Source organism: Rhinolophus ferrumequinum, chromosome 23 (assembly GCF_004115265.2).
Source record: "Rhinolophus ferrumequinum isolate MPI-CBG mRhiFer1 chromosome 23, mRhiFer1_v1.p, whole genome shotgun sequence".
NCBI classification, from domain to species: Eukaryota; Metazoa; Chordata; class Mammalia; order Chiroptera; family Rhinolophidae; genus Rhinolophus; species Rhinolophus ferrumequinum.
This window is the reverse complement of record NC_046306.1, coordinates 19652325-19667171: the sequence shown is the minus strand read 5'-3', so window position 1 is coordinate 19667171 and position 14847 is coordinate 19652325. Positions and strand designations below refer to the sequence as shown.

Below are 14847 nucleotides of genomic sequence, written 5' to 3'. Positions count from 1 at the left end.
CTGCAGTCTTGGGGATTTGGGCTCCTTCTGTCTTATTACTCTGGCAGTCTATAGGGATTATCCTCATCTGCGTGGTTGAAGGAATGGCATCTGTACCTCAACTCGGCTCTGACCCCAGGATGAGAAGAAGGGAGAAAGGGGGAACAAGCAGTTTCATGGATACACCTAACTGCAGGTGGCCATGTGCCCTGCGGAAACTCAGGAGTGAGGGTGGAGGTGTGTATGAGGGAAGGGAAGGATAGTTGCTGAGGGGAAAATAGCCATTATTGTTGAGGGGAACTGAATCGGGTGACAGCCCTGGATAGGATGTCAGAGACTAGCTATTCTGTCACATTTTATAAAATTGGAAAACTTTGCCACATTTCAACCAATGAATTTCTTCTTAATGAGCTGCCAGAAATTGACTGAGGTAGGTAGAAGGTGGTCCACGTGAGAGCCTAAAACACTCAGGTGATGCTGCTCATTGTGCCGTTGCTACATCTCTTTTTCATCATTGAGGATTCAGTCAGATGGTGGTTCTCTTTCTTCTCACTGAGATGGCAGACCTCCTGCCTGTGTTCCATATTCAGGAACCTTGTCTCTTTTGAATCCCTGTTTAGATCCTTCCTCTTTATAGTAGTGACTTCATACTGGAATTAAGTCTGACTTCTCTGAGCAGTTCAGAAGAGGGTGTAAGGGGATCATGTAGTCAACCATGTGGAGAAAAGATCCTGGGAGATGGGACGTGGTCCCAGTATGTCTACGTACATATGGATAGTCTCTGCTCTCACAGGCTCTGGGACTTCATGCTCAGACATATTGTTCCTAAGTGGCCTGGCCGATCGATTTTCAAAGGCAAACAAAACTGGAAATAACTTCAGAGCATCTGTTGTCATTTAAAAAGTAGCATGCATGGCTGTGCGTACCTTCTTCCTGATTGGCAGGGCTTACAAGGCAAGGCCAGAGTCATGCTTGTGTGGAGTAGTAGTTGGGGCTTCAGGTCTTAGCTGGGAGGTGAAACTTATAGGAGGGAGGAAGCAAAGACTTTTGTGATTTTCATGCACGAGGAAGTCTGTACTGTGGCTTATATGTTCCACGTTAACAGATTTCTGATGATAGTGAACTTTAAAGTTAACAATGGCTCCCAATTACCCGATGCAGTTACGATTTCAGAGGTGTGTCTGGGGTCTGGTGTTCCTGGTATAGGCTGTGATACTCTGTTGGAGGTGACCCAGGGACCCAGCTGCCTTGCTGTTGGTTGTTTCCTCTCCTTCCCCAATAGATAGGAGTGGTACTGGTATTGGAGATTGCTGGAGTGGGAATGCTGAGAAAGAATAGTTGCAGCCCCTTGGGAGCAGAATTTTAGGTTCTGTAAGGTCCATGCCTTCATATTTATGACCTATTCCATTTCTGCAGGAAGGCTTCAGTGAAGTGTGTGTTTTGGAGGAGGGAGGTGGGGGTGGTACCCATGTGTAGGAGTTGCTAGTGAGTTAAGCTTATGCCTTTCTGCTGATCTGGTTTCAGTGTTTCTTAGCTGGGCCTGGGAAGGTACTGTTGACAATTATACCATAGACTAACTCTGTGTGGGATTGGCCTGAGCATTACAGGATGTGTAGCATCCCTGGATTCTAGGGACTAAATGCCAGTAATACCCCTCATCATTGTGACAGTCAGAAAGACCCCCACATGTTTCAACACATCTGTGAGCCAAATGTGAGGAGCACTTGTCTGTCTTTCCACTTGTTTCCCAGCACTTCCTGGAGGACACTGCCCTCCCAGCTAGGAGCTGCTGGTAGCCGATGGACCTTACTGGAGAAGCCCAGTTTTCCTTCCTTCCTCCTTGCCACCCACCCTCCCTCCTTTCTTTCTTCCTTCTTTGTTTAATGATCAAAGGTTATAATGGAACTTCTGGGTGGTAAAGAGGAGTTAAAAGGTGAAGTTTATCTAGAGGAGTAGTGGCTTTTAAACTTAAATATATATCTCAGAGTAAGGAATACATTTTATCTCACTCACATGTATAAAACTGAAACTAAAATTTCACAAAACACCTACTCCTACTTTCATATTTTCTATTCTATATTTCTATTCTATTTTTCCTTTTTTATAATTGATGCAGTAAATTAATAAGTTTTGACCTCTATTGGGTCAAAACTTAAACAGTGAATGAATCTGGGAAACTGAAGTTATATACATAGCTTTATGTGCATATATATGTAGGAAGAGCTTTCAGCATTATCTCAGAGGAGTCTGTGGCCCAAAAAAGGATCAGAATCCCTGTTCTTTAATAGCAAACTTTTCTCTTTGGAATGGTGAGAACAGAAGATTTTAGAAGAATTTTTAAAAACTTTCTTATTAGTGACCTATATACACAGATGACTTTTGGTGTTCCCCCCCGCCGTGTCATCATTGATTTTTATAATTGAGTGCCATTGTGTACCCGGATTATCGTGCCTTGTTTATTAATAAGTTAGGGTTATTTTTAGCAAGTCACATTTGAAGAGCACTTTGCCACCAACAAAGTCCTTCCATTTGAATCAATTCACTTAATCTTCACCAAACTCAGTGGTTGATGGCAGACAGATGGCTAGCCCAGTTTTGCAGAGGAGGAAATGGCAACAAGGCTGGCTGAGTGACTCGTCCCAGCTGCATTGCTAATCAGCAGCTGAGTGAAATGCAGTCAGGTCTTCTGACGGCAGGTCTGGTCCACTTGCCACAAGTGTATACAACGGGAGCTTGCCTGGAAGTGGTCCCCTCAGAGACTGCAGATTTTCATTCCTTCTTTGCTTAGCATAGGACGGTTTGCGACCAGATGGCCCAGATGGGAGCTTCTCTCCCTACTGGGAGAGTGTTTGGGAACCGCGCAGCCCCTTGAGTGGTTCCAGTTACTCCAGTGCCCTCTCCGTGTTTCCCCTCCCCACAGAAACAGGGAGCACCCTGACCTGCAGCTGTGGTGTCAGCCTTGGAAACAGCACTCAGGGGACGGAAGGTCTCATTCCAAACACATCCATGTCGCGGAAGCCAAGAGCAAGGAGGAAGCCCCAAGCTATAGAACTTTGAACGGGGCGGTGGAGAAGCCCCTGCCGCTGCCCCTGCCCCGGTCTGTGGAGGAGTCCTATATCACCAGCGAGCACTGCTACCAGAAGCCCCGCGCCTATTACCCTGCTGTGGAGCAGAAGCTTGTGGTGGAGACCCGGGGCTCTGCCCTCCATGGTGCAGTCAGCCCCCTGCACGAGAATGGCGACGATTCCCTCTCCCCGCGCCTGGGCTGGCCTCTAGACCAAGACAGGAGCAGGGGTGACAGTGACCCCAAACCCAGCTCCCCAAAGGTATGCGGCTCACTTATTGTTCTTTGTGGGGGTGCTTGTAAGTTCTAGGGCTAAATGTTCTGTGGAAGATGATTAGGGTGAAATTGTATTTATTGTAGAATTACATTTAAATTTGCCTTCATAGGTGTTTTTTTGGTTTGCTAAAATGGGTGCAAAGTCAGGAGAGCCCACTTGATTTGATTCTGGGGGGCACCCACAAAATGGCATAGTCAGTGGGGTGGGGTGGAGAGGTGGGAAGTAGCAAGGAGGAGAGGTTTGCTTCGGACTTGGTGAATGGAACCAAGTTAGAAAAATGAGTTTTTCTTTAACACAAGTTACATTATAATTGCACCTAGGTGCTAATTCTTAGCAGGAGAAAAGAATGAGTCAAGTGTTGTGTTAGGCATAGTTTTTCAATACAATTCTATGATAGCTTTACTCTGACCTTTGACTTCTCAGCCCTGACATAAGAACAGTCTGTTTGGTCAAAGCATTTGTAGGTTTCATCAGTTTCCCAAGAGCCACTCTCATTTTTGTTTCATTATTCAAGTCATTCTCTTCTGGCGCCCGCTGTGTCATCCTCTTGCCAAAGTTGTCATCTGTAACTGTTCCCTGGCCTTGTCCAGTCCTGTCCTGTTGTCAGTGAGGCTCTGGGTGATTGGAGAGCTCCCCCACCTTGTCACCCTCACTTTCACAGACTTGATTGACCCTGTGGGTTGGTATCACCAGCATTGGGTACTTTGCTGCTCATTGCTGAGAGCGAGGGAGGGTCCTAGATTACAGCTGCCCAAGGGTGGCCATTGCACCTCAGTAAGCCAGTGTCACAAGAGTGCTGGGCAAGGCTGGTAAGGACAGTCTTTGGAGACAGACCCAGGTTCAAGTCTGGACTCAGTGATTTGCTGTGATTCTGAGAAGGTCACTTTCGTCCTCAAATGTGTCTCCTCACCCGCCTATAGAATGGAGTCAGTGACAGTGCCCTTTCAGTTACTGCGCAGTGTATCTGTGAAAAGCTCTCAGCACATGGCTTTGCACATAGTAAATTCTAAGTAAATACCAGCTAGAATTTATTTCATTTCAAATGAATGAATGAAAAGTTGAGATCACCAACCCCAGAAACGGTTTGTGCTCCTGCAGGCGAGGCAGAAAATACTGGGCCTAAACAAGGCAGCCAGGGTTAAAAATTCCTTTCATCGATGGCAGGCTGACTATAGGCTGGCACTGTATTTCATAAACCTTATCCCATTTTATCCTCATGAACCTTAAAAGTAGGTTTTGCTATTTCCATCTTTCCCATAAAGCAACAGAGGCTCAGAGAAGTGAAGTAAATCATCCAGGTTCACATGTTCAGCAAGACACGGAGCTAGGACTTAAAACTAATTTTTCTGACTCCCATATACTAATCCTGATGTACACTCGCCCAGCTCTATTCTGATCTCAAGGCTCTGGAAGCCATCTGGGAGGCCTACTTCAGGCCTCGGGCATTGGCCAGTCACTGGAAAGCCGCTGTGGGGCCCTCTGAGCCAGAGGTCTGTGCTGCCCCTGAGCCAGAGGTCTGTGCTGCCCTGAGGTGGTTGTAGTTGGCACAGCAGGCACGCTTCTGCCCAGTGCGCCCAGGAGAGGGAGGAAAGGGAGGTAGAGATTTGGAATATTCACACTGCAGCTGGGTTTTCAAATAGTTACACTGACTGGATGGAGAAGGGTCTGGGAGCTGTCTCCACTCAGTAACTTAAATGCCATTGCATCACCAGGTGAAGGACTACGTCTCCAAAAAGGTCGTACCAGAGGAAGCCCCTGCTCGGAAGCTGCTGGACAGAGGCGGAGAGGGGCTGCTGAGCTCCCAACACCAGTGGCAGTTCAACCTGCTGACTCACGTGGAATCTCTTCAGGACGAAGTCACACATAGGATGGACTCCATTGAGAAGGAGCTGGATGGTAGGGCTCCTTCCCTGGCTCTCTGCCCATTAGTAGGCACTGTGAGTCTGCCGGAATGAGCCGCTTTCTGAACCCCCAATCTAGCTCTCCAGGGACAGCCGTGTTCTTGCCTTCTCTTTTTTTCAGTCTTGCCCAGCTCCATTCTGCCCTCCAGATGGGCCGGCCTTACTTACTTTGAGTATTTATCATGCATGTCTAAGATCTGCCCCATCCCTTCTGCAAAGGAGAGTGTACAGATGAGCAACTGAACTCTGCCTGCAGGCCGTGTGCCAGCTGAATGTCTCAGGAACCAAGTTCTTAATTGAGTTTTTAGGGTATCTGAGGATTAATCTGAAAAAAACCTTTTATTTCAACTTTTGATAAATCTAAAATGAAGCCTTCTCCTCCGTATCAGTAGAGATTTAAGAACTTGACTGAGTCGTTTGTGTAGCCCCTGGGTATTTCTCCCAGATGTTAGTGGCACTAGCAGATTGGGTTGGAAGATGGCCTTGTGACGATGTACATGACCAAGTTAAGTCCCTTTTGATTCCCAGGAAGTGGCCGGTTTGGTTTTCGAAGACAGAATTCCCTCTTGATTGTTCACTTATTTCCGAATTATTTGTTTTCCTTCTTAAAATGGGGCCTGATTAAGAAATAAATGTTCTGTTTGAGGATTTCTGAGTACAGTCAAGCTATTATTGCTTTAATTGGGGATATAAAAAATACTTAACATGAAATAACTCAGAACAATGCCATATGTTACCCAGGCTAGATTCATGAGGTATGGCCAGGACGTAGGTATGGCGGAGGCCGTGCCAGCAGAGAGCTGCCGTAAGGGGAAGCGGTAACAGGGAGGCTTCCTGGAACTCCTGGGAGTGAAGTGGAGCCTGGAGGATGGTGTTTTTGCTGGAGAGGGGGTGACTCCAGAGTGGATGAAAGAGGACTAGCTCGATTGGAAAAGGGATTGCCCTGCTGGAGGGCAGTGAGAAACAGAGATACCTAGTCCATGGCCTCAAGCTTATGTGGGAATAGGACGCTAATGCGGGGTCCCTTGTGAGGGCATTTCTGAAGGGGCATGTTTCTGTCTCCTCTACTCCTAAAAGGTTTGCTTGCGCTCCTTAGAATTGCAGCTGATGTCACTGTCTATGAAAACCCTGCTCGTAGATGGATGAAATGGGATCGAATACCAGACTGAAAATGACAGATTTTGGAAGAATGGCAGTAGGAGTGGCTCTGGGTCCCTGAGGGGAGGCGTGGCACCGGTGGAAACTGGGCAAACATTCTGTTGTTGTCAAAGGAACCTGCCCTATGGGGAGAAGTCGGAGCCTATGTACTTTTTACTCACCGACTTACTCCTCTGGCCCAGCATGGGCGGTGGTAAGGATGATGAGCCGAGGCTCCCTTCTCTAGCCTTCCAGCTGGCCTCTTCTGTGTCTTGCTGATTTGGGGCCACATACTCTGTCGATGATCTGCTACTCAAGGCCCTGAGAGAGACCAAGAAAGCATGAAAATCAATTATACAGTTTAAAGATTTTATTCACATAAACAGACTTTTGCATTGTGTTTAATTTATTCATAACAATCCTGTTTTATTTCTACTACAGTGGGGAGTGAACTCTTCAGTTCATCTAAATACCATCAAGATAAGCTAAGCTTGTATAGGAATTGGGAGACAATATTACTTTATAAAAAGCCTAGTAAGCTGTTATATTGACTGATAAATATGTTTTAAAATGTCATTGTTTTAATATTAACCATTGTTTAATAATTGAGGTAGTTGTGTGATTGAATAGCATTGTAAAACTAAAAGACAAAAGATATTTAATGACCATGAAAATACTGAATCTTTTAGCATTAGAAATTAATATTTTAAGAAAATGTGTTACTTTAGAGCACATTGGCCTCTATCCAGATGGTCTGGGAGAGTATATTTGAAATGAAACCCTTTCCCTTGCTTGCAGTCGTCATACTGCTGAGAAGCTGTTGAGCTTCCTTAAAAGAGCGACTTAGCTCCAGCACCTGGTGTGGAGAAAAGGCTGGCCTGCTGGATCCTGGGTCCAGAGGAGAGGCTGTTGGCTCCCAGTCCTAGGCCTGGTCTTCAGACCTACAGGTTTAGAGAAGGCTTCAGCTTCGGGGCTCTAACCAGTCCTCTTAACCACGCTCAGACAATGCTGTTTGCAAACTGGTGCTCTTTCTCCTGGTGCTTGCCTCCTGGGTCACAGTGTTGGGAGAAGTCTTCGGTGAGCCTGAAACCAGATCTGAGGTAGTTATGGTGACCTTAAGAGAGGGGTCTCTCGTTAATTGTAGGGTCATCTTGCCAGGGACAGACTGACATTCTCACTCTCTCAGAATCGACCCCGCCAGCCCTGACCGCCTCTTCCTCAGACTCACCCAGGTGGGCTCTTCCAGCATTGGCTTTAGGTCTTTGCTCCATCATTTATTCTTGTGCCCTTTTGTTGAGCAGTGGCTTGTCTCCTAGTTTCTTTCTTTCTTTCTTTTTTTTTTTTTAAACTTACTGCTGTATTGGAACTTTTCACTGTGGAGTTTTTTCTTTCTCAGGAGGTCATTAGTCCCTGTCATGTGACTTTGGTCCTTTACTCTTGGTTTTCAAGTTCAAATCTGAGCACTCTTTATTTTTCTTATTTTTAAGTCCCTGTACTTGTTGGGATCAGGAAGGGGGTAGGTTCCTCCTCCTTAGAATCCCCAAGAGCCAACAAGAAATATGATAGAGGGAGGAAGGGGAGCTCTGTGGAGCCCGAGCAGTCACTGGGCATTCCGCCAGAGCATTCCCGCGTGCTCTCACTGAGCCTGCTATGTTCCAGGGACAACTGAGTGTGAGGGGTCTAATGGTGAGCAAGGCCACCTCGGCCTCTGCCCTCATGGAGCTTGGTGTTGTGGTCGAGACAGATATTAATCAAATCATCACGTTATATATGATTACAAACTATGGTTAGTGCTCCAGAAGAGAACATGTGGTAGCGTAGCACCCATAACACAGGGACTGGATTCCAGGTCTAGAGTTGGGGAAGGCTTCTCTGAGAAATAACTTGTAGGAAATACAGGATTTTAAAAGGTGGAGGGCTGAGTCTGAGCAAGGAAGAGGATTGTGTGTGATACTGCGAGCTGCTTGAGGAACAGGCACTGGATGAGTCGTCCTCCGTCTGCACCTCTGGCTCCAGGGTCCAGAAGGTGCTCGGTACAGGACTAGAAAAGCTATAGGCAGGCTGGGGTAAGCACAGGGCCTACATGGAGAGGCTGGCTTTTGTCAGAAATGCAGCATTCCAAGATGGCTTCTCCCCAAATGCCAGAGCTTCAGGGAGTTGCCTGGGGAAGAACAGACATCTTCCTAAAGAGAAATCCCTGCTCTCAGAAAAGCACGACAGCTTTTTAGATAGGGAACCAATTATAATCAAGTGCATTAGTACCTGGACATCTTATACTAAATACTTCAAGAGAAAATAAAATCAGAGTATTCTGTACTACTGATGATAGGAATTAATATGAAGCAGGCAAATCAGAATTTATGGTGATAAAAATAAACCATTTCAAGTCCCTTTAGATTCTCATTTTTCTTAACAGGAGGCTAAAATACCAGACTTTGATTCCAACATGGGTGGGGAAGCTTTAGAGTGACAGCAGTCACTGGCTATGTGTGGCTGTTTAATTAATTAAGATTGAATACAATTTAAATTCAGTTCCTCATTTGCACTAGCCACATTGTAGGTGCTCGGTAACTACCTATGGCTACTGTACTAGACAACACAGACATACACCATTTCCATTGTTGCAGAAAGTTCTATTGGACTGTGCTGCTCCAAAGCTTTCGAGCTTTGTCCTAGGGGTTAATCCTCTCCAGAGAGGGTGATGAGTCAGTGTTGCCCTCCCTTCCCGCCTCCCAGGAATGCTCAGATGGGATTTGGTGCCTGAATTGTTGTTGACAGTCTTACGAATCAAGTGTTGGGGAGTCACTGAGTCCTCTCTCTCTGTTCTGCCCACAGTGTTGGAGAGCTGGCTGGACTACACCGGGGAACTGGAGCCCCCGGAGCCGCTGGCCAGGCTCCCGCAGCTCAAGCACTGCATCAAGCAGCTGCTGACGGACCTGGGCAAGGTGCAGCAGATCGCGCTCTGCTGCTCCACATGAAAGTGGGCACCCAAAACTAATGGGGGCACAAGCCCGGGGCCCCTGCAGGAGGAACTTCGCATATTTAAATAAATAAACCTAGCATGCTGAATGCACGTGACACCGACCGACTTCAGGGATCTGGGCAGGGGGTGTGATGGACATTGGACAAAGAGGCCATTTTGACTGCTGGAGGGCTGGGCACTGATCTCAAAGCCTACCAGGAAGGTAGCAAATAGACTCCTGGGATTCCCTTCTTCTGTGCACATCGCTGGATGGAGAGTGAGTCTTTTTGCACAAACTTCACTTGAAATCGTGCCACTGATGATAAATAGAATGAGAGCCAAAAAAGTTTCGTCGGAAACAAGTTATAAATTCAACTTGCAGCTTATTTAATTGAATTTTCTGTTAGGTTGGGGCACATGCCAAGCCATTTGGTTTCTGCCTGGCATGAATTTAGGCAGAAGGCATCATTTTCATTTTTGCAGAATGTCGTGACTTCACCATTCTGTGGAGGTTGGAAAGGAGCAGAGGCCTTGGCTGCCCTGTCTTCTTAGGACTCTTCACTTTTCTCACCACATCTCTTGCATGACTTCATGGTACCGGGGACAAGTTTTATATGCTTTCATCCCAGAGTTGGCTGGGTTGTGTCTTCTGTAGCAGAGCCCATACAGCCTGTGGAGAAACTCGAATCTCACCGTAATAAGAATCTAGGAGGAATTCCAAGCTGAAGCAGGCAAGGTCTGGAACCCAAAGGACATCGTTTTCTACCTACTTCTTAATATTGACAGCTTCCCAGTTCTATTTAATGTCCAAAAAATGTTTCCCAAAATTTTGAACTCTTTCACTGTAAAGATTTGTTACAAAGAATGTGGTTTGGGGATCTACCTTATTTTATATTGTAAACAAACTTCAGATTCTACATGTGCCGCTTTCCTCCTTCTCTGAAGGGAGTATGTTCAGTAGTGGCATTTTCAGAATTGTTTTAATATACTTTAACAGTTTAAATATCCTGTTTGTATTATTTTGTGAGATAAAGGTGATTATTATGCTGCTTAAGGTCCAGGTACAATTTGTACCTTTTGAGACAATATTTGTTACTCTCACAGGTTACGGTTCCACGTGTAATTGCTATATTGTTGTTTTTCCTTACTAGGCAAAGTTAAAGAAAATGTTCCATGCTTTGAGGAGTGACCAGTTGCACCATTTAGTTTTCTTATCACTAAAGGCAAAAATCAAAGCACAGTTGTCCATTAACACAAGTTAATTATGGGTTTTTGAATCTGTAATGTTATATGCTGCAAATATTTACTATGTAAACGTGAAGTAGCCAATATCTCAGTAGCAATGACCATATGTCCAGTGATCTGTGGAATGGTTAGGCTTTAAGGCACAGGTCATTGTGGTCATGAAAGCCTCTGTACCAAGATCTGTTTCAGGGAACGCTGTCTAGTGATTTGTTCACCATGTGATTATAAAATGAATTTAGGACAAGTTGACCTGCTGTAGCTTATCCATCAGAAAGCATACATGTAGATGTGACATCCGTAATAAAGCTGACACAATTCCTCTATAAGAGGCTGTTTCCAGTTGCTAACGTTGGTGTTTCTGGTATGGGAAGAAACGCTCAAGGAGTGTGCGTGGCATCCATGTTTTGCATAATTTATCAGACAGCCACGTTTTCAGAATTGTGTGAAACTTGTCTGCAAAGGGAAGAAACAGGATGGTTTCTGTAGCCACAACTGTGCGGTGTTTCATAGCATTAGATTACTGATTTTTTTTCTGAAAATAAATTTGAGTGTCACATCTGGGGAAGCTGTAACTTTAGTCAGTCTCATGTCTTTTTCAAAGATGGAAGCAGAAACTGAATTACCCTAATTTTGCCTATTATTGGGTTTATTGTTTATTTTGTAAAGAAATAATCCCATATCACTCATTGTGACTTTTATCCTTAGGGAAGCAGGGATGACTCCTAATTCTGATAACCTCAGTATGTTTCCCTAATTTAAAGCCATGTTGAGGGGCTCCATCCTCATTCCTGGGTCAAGTTGAATTAACCCCAAGTTGGAGCACTGGAAACTGTTATTTGCAAGTATTACTGTTACCATTTAGAAATATGTACACTACCTAAGTTTTCTTTTGAGAAAAACTATCCACCTTTAAAAAAATTGCCTTGACAAAAACAGTTCTGGTTTGACTAAACATTTTGTTTCTTTAAGCGATGAGTTTATGCAAGGTGGACCCTTGATGAGCCAACATTGCACTGTGGATACATATCTATGTTTACGCGCTATTAGAACAGAAGGCCCTGTATATAGAAATGTTGCTTTGAAGCAATATTTGCAAAACATGCAAACTTCTGTATCTGTATTTGGAAAAAATAAAACAGGTTTTTGTTGCTCTGTCTGTCATATTGTTACCACACAAAAGCCAAAACTCAAGATTTGGTTGATGGAAAGAAAAGCAGGTTTATTCACAATTCCGGCATTCTGGGAGGATGTTGGGACTCGGGTCCCAAGGCCATCCCTCCACCCCCACCCCCACCTCTCAGCTTGGCCAAAAGATTTTATGGGCTTGTAAGAGGCAGAACAAAGGAAAACGGTGGAGGGGGAGGTGTCTTGGCCCAGAGTCAATAGTCCTTGAAACTGGCCTAGAGTAAATAGAATCATTGAAACTGGTATGCATAGCAAACTGAGTCATTAAGGTTTGACAGGGAGGGGAGAAAAGACAAAAACTTTCAAAAAGACCCAAGCTCAACTACAGTGTTAAATTACACTAGTGGTTTAAGTCTCAAAATAGAAGATACAGTATTACCCTTACAATATTACTGTATAATAAAGTTCTGTATTCTTAATATGTATTACTTTTGTATAAATACTATCTTTTAAAGGAAGTCTGTTTTTACATTCTAAACAGGTTTATCTTCTGCAGGGAGGCAGATGAATGCAAGCTCAAGATTCTAAAGCCCAAGAAAGTACGCAAAATACTTTGGAATTCATTTGTGTTTTTAATATGCAAACGTAAAACGTCCCACACCAGCCTCCAGCCCAGTCTGGCTCATATTTTTGTGATGTGAGCTGTAGGCGTATTAGATTTTGATTGTTGAAAACAGTGCACAGGACAGGTTTTGGCCTTCCTTATATTAAGAGATGGCACCCACTGCAATTAGGACTCTTATGAGACCAATCCAAGCTGCTTATGGACCCCTTAGTTCCTTCCTGGTTCACCAGAAGACTCAAATCTCAAGTACGCTTTAGATTTCATAGCTGAGCTTCCCTTTTACGTCCCCAATTTTTTTTCCCAGTTTCAGGTGTACAAAGCAGTATAATAGACATTTACACCCCTCAGAAAGTAACTCCTCCTCCCCCTTCTTCCCTTTCTAAACGCTTATTTTTAAAAAAATGCAGGCAGTTGGAGATACTTAAAATGCATAGCTCCAGCAATATAAAAAAATCCATTAACTCACATCAGTTCTGCTGAAGTCCTAGAGGCCTAAAATTTGGCAAGGAAGGTGAGGCCGGAGGCTTAAACCAGAGCTCAGAAACAGGAACTACATAAGGACCCGCACTGAAACACTTATTAAAAAAGCCCTATACCGTAGTTTGGGCCTTTTGGGAAGCTGGTGCCCAAAGGGCAGGCTAATAGAGTATGTTGGCAGTGTTGGTGTAGAGGTAGTTAAAAGCAAGCACTTAATCGAGCCAGTTATTTGCCAGAACGATCCCAAAACCAACTAGAAGGCAAGACTTAACACTACCGTCTATTTTTTTCAGGTAGGAAAACAAGCCAGATTCTAGCTAGTGAGAATTGGGCGAATATGGAACCCTATTTAGACTCCAACTAAACAAAGGACGCCCAAGTGGGGTCCTGGGGAGCGCGCAGAAATACTTCCCAGATGTGCAGGCCCAGGGCTAGCCAACGCGTAATGATCCAACGAAGGCCAAGTGATTATTAACAGGTTTTATTCTCATGGGCTCCCAACTGGTTCAGCCAGGAGGTTGAAAATACGCTTGGGAAAATAAACCCAGTAAAAAACGAACGAAAGGGACACCAGACGACAGGAGCTACACGAACTCGTTTTTCATTAACGCGGAGTGGGGAGCAGGCTCACGCTCCCAGACCCCATCACGGCTCCAAGTCCAGAGAGCCTCCGGACCAGGCCGTCCGCAGCTCCGCCGCTCAGCCGGTGATGCGCACATCCGTGCGGCGACGAAGCCGTCGGGCCCGCGCCGCCTCCGGTAGGATGGCGAGCAGCTGCTCCTGCACCAGCATCTCCACGATCTGCTCCTTCGTGCGGATGTCAGGCCGCAGCCACTGGCGGGAGAGCTCCCGCAGCTGCCGGAACGCCTCCCGCGGGCCAGCAGCGTCCTGGTAGCGGAACTGTCGGAAACGCTGGCGGAACGTCTCCGGGCCGGGCCGGGAGCTGCCAAGGCCGCCAGGGCCTGAGGGGGAGCGTGGAGCAGCTTCGGCCAGCGGCGCGGAGCCCAGGGGTGCAGGACGGAAAGGCAGCTCCAGGGCCGCGGACGCCGCCGCGGGAGGCGGAGGAACCGCTTCGGGGACGGCGGCATTTTGGTTGGAATGTTCGGGGGCTGGCGGTGGCGCCTCAGGAGTCGACGAGGAGCCCGCAGGGTTACTCTCCGGGCCTGAGCTCGGGCCGGCTCCTTCTTCTTCCTTCTCCCGTGGCGGCGCCGGGCTCCCAGGGGCCGCCAAGACCGGCTCGGTCGCCGCCATGACTCCGGCTCTGAACGTCACCCTTTGTTCCACGGCTGTGTGCTCAGCACTGCGTCTGCGCGGGGGCGGGGTGAGGAGGGAGACGTTTCCCGCGACAGGGCTGAGCCCGCACGACTTCCAGGAAGGCGGACGCGGGGCTCACCGAGAGCGCACGGAGCTCACCTGTGCCAGCGAGGCGCCGGGGACGGGCGGAAGCGGAAGTTTTCGCCGGCGTTTCCAAGATGAGGTCGGCCCGCGAGCACCAGGAAGCGGAGTCCTGGCTCCAGGAAGCGGCGCCCCCTCGCGTTGGCGAGTCGAGTCAGGAGGTGACAGCGAGCGCGCAGTCATGGGCCAGTGTCGCCTCAGTGCCCCAGTGTGAGCAGGAATCGGAGGAGGGGGAGGAGGAGCAGGAGGAGGAACAGGAGGAGGAGCAGCAGGAGCAGCAGGAAGAAGAGGAGGAGCCGGAGCCCAAAGAGGTTATCCGCTCGGATCGCTTCCATCCGCAGGTGACCTGCGCCTGCCCCTGCCCTCGCGCCTCATCCTGGTTAGGATGTTGGGGAGCCACGGGCTCGCGGGGCTGGCGCCCGACAGGGGAACGGAGCGGGACAGCGGGATGGCGGTCGGGCACTGACTGAGTGGCCGACTTTAGAAAGTTCTCTCGCACCGTCAAGGGGACTGCATCCCCGTCTTAATGCGAGGGAGACAAACCATAACATAAGATCCTCAGCAAACGTGGTAACACTGCCCTTCTCATGTCACAAAGTAAATGCTTAAGAACTCTTTGCCATTTCTTGTGTGTCTTCTGAAACCAAGGGACTCTCTGGG

At 47.0% G+C, this 14847-nt stretch overlaps 3 protein-coding genes across 7 annotated transcripts in view; 2 read left to right on the top strand and 1 right to left on the bottom strand.

Annotated features, from left to right (window-relative positions):
* Nucleotides 1-11722, top strand: part of PHF20 (PHD finger protein 20) — a 119193-nt gene extending 107471 nt beyond the window's left edge. For 2 of the 3 annotated variants that reach the window (XM_033094510.1, XM_033094511.1), the window contains exons 15-17: nt 2900-3305; nt 5033-5216; nt 9194-11722. In XM_033094510.1, coding sequence (XP_032950401.1) covers nt 2900-3305; nt 5033-5216; nt 9194-9336 — 733 coding nt within the window. In that variant the 3' untranslated portion in view covers nt 9337-11722. The remainder of the gene's footprint in view (nt 1-2899; nt 3306-5032; nt 5217-9193) is intronic. The other variant, XM_033094509.1, reaches the window with a different exon arrangement.
* Nucleotides 11723-13257: 1535 nt separating this feature from the next.
* On the bottom strand, nt 13258-14249 carry SCAND1 (SCAN domain containing 1). The gene has a single exon (XM_033094516.1). It carries the CDS (start codon nt 14041-14043, stop codon nt 13492-13494), a length of 552 nt encoding a protein of 183 aa, XP_032950407.1. The 5' UTR covers nt 14044-14249; the 3' UTR covers nt 13258-13491.
* The window catches only part of CNBD2 (cyclic nucleotide binding domain containing 2), a 56540-nt gene continuing 55922 nt past the window's right edge, over nt 14230-14847 (top strand). For all 3 annotated transcript variants that reach the window (XM_033094512.1, XM_033094515.1, XM_033094513.1), the window contains exon 1: nt 14230-14528. In XM_033094512.1, coding sequence (XP_032950403.1) covers nt 14265-14528 — 264 coding nt within the window. In that variant the 5' untranslated portion in view covers nt 14230-14264. The remainder of the gene's footprint in view (nt 14529-14847) is intronic.

Excerpts from the sequence above, each read along its gene's own strand:
- SCAND1 (XM_033094516.1), bottom strand. The coding sequence starts at position 14,043 with ATGGCGGCGACCGAGCCGGTCTTGGCGGCCCCTGGGAGCCCGGCGCCG.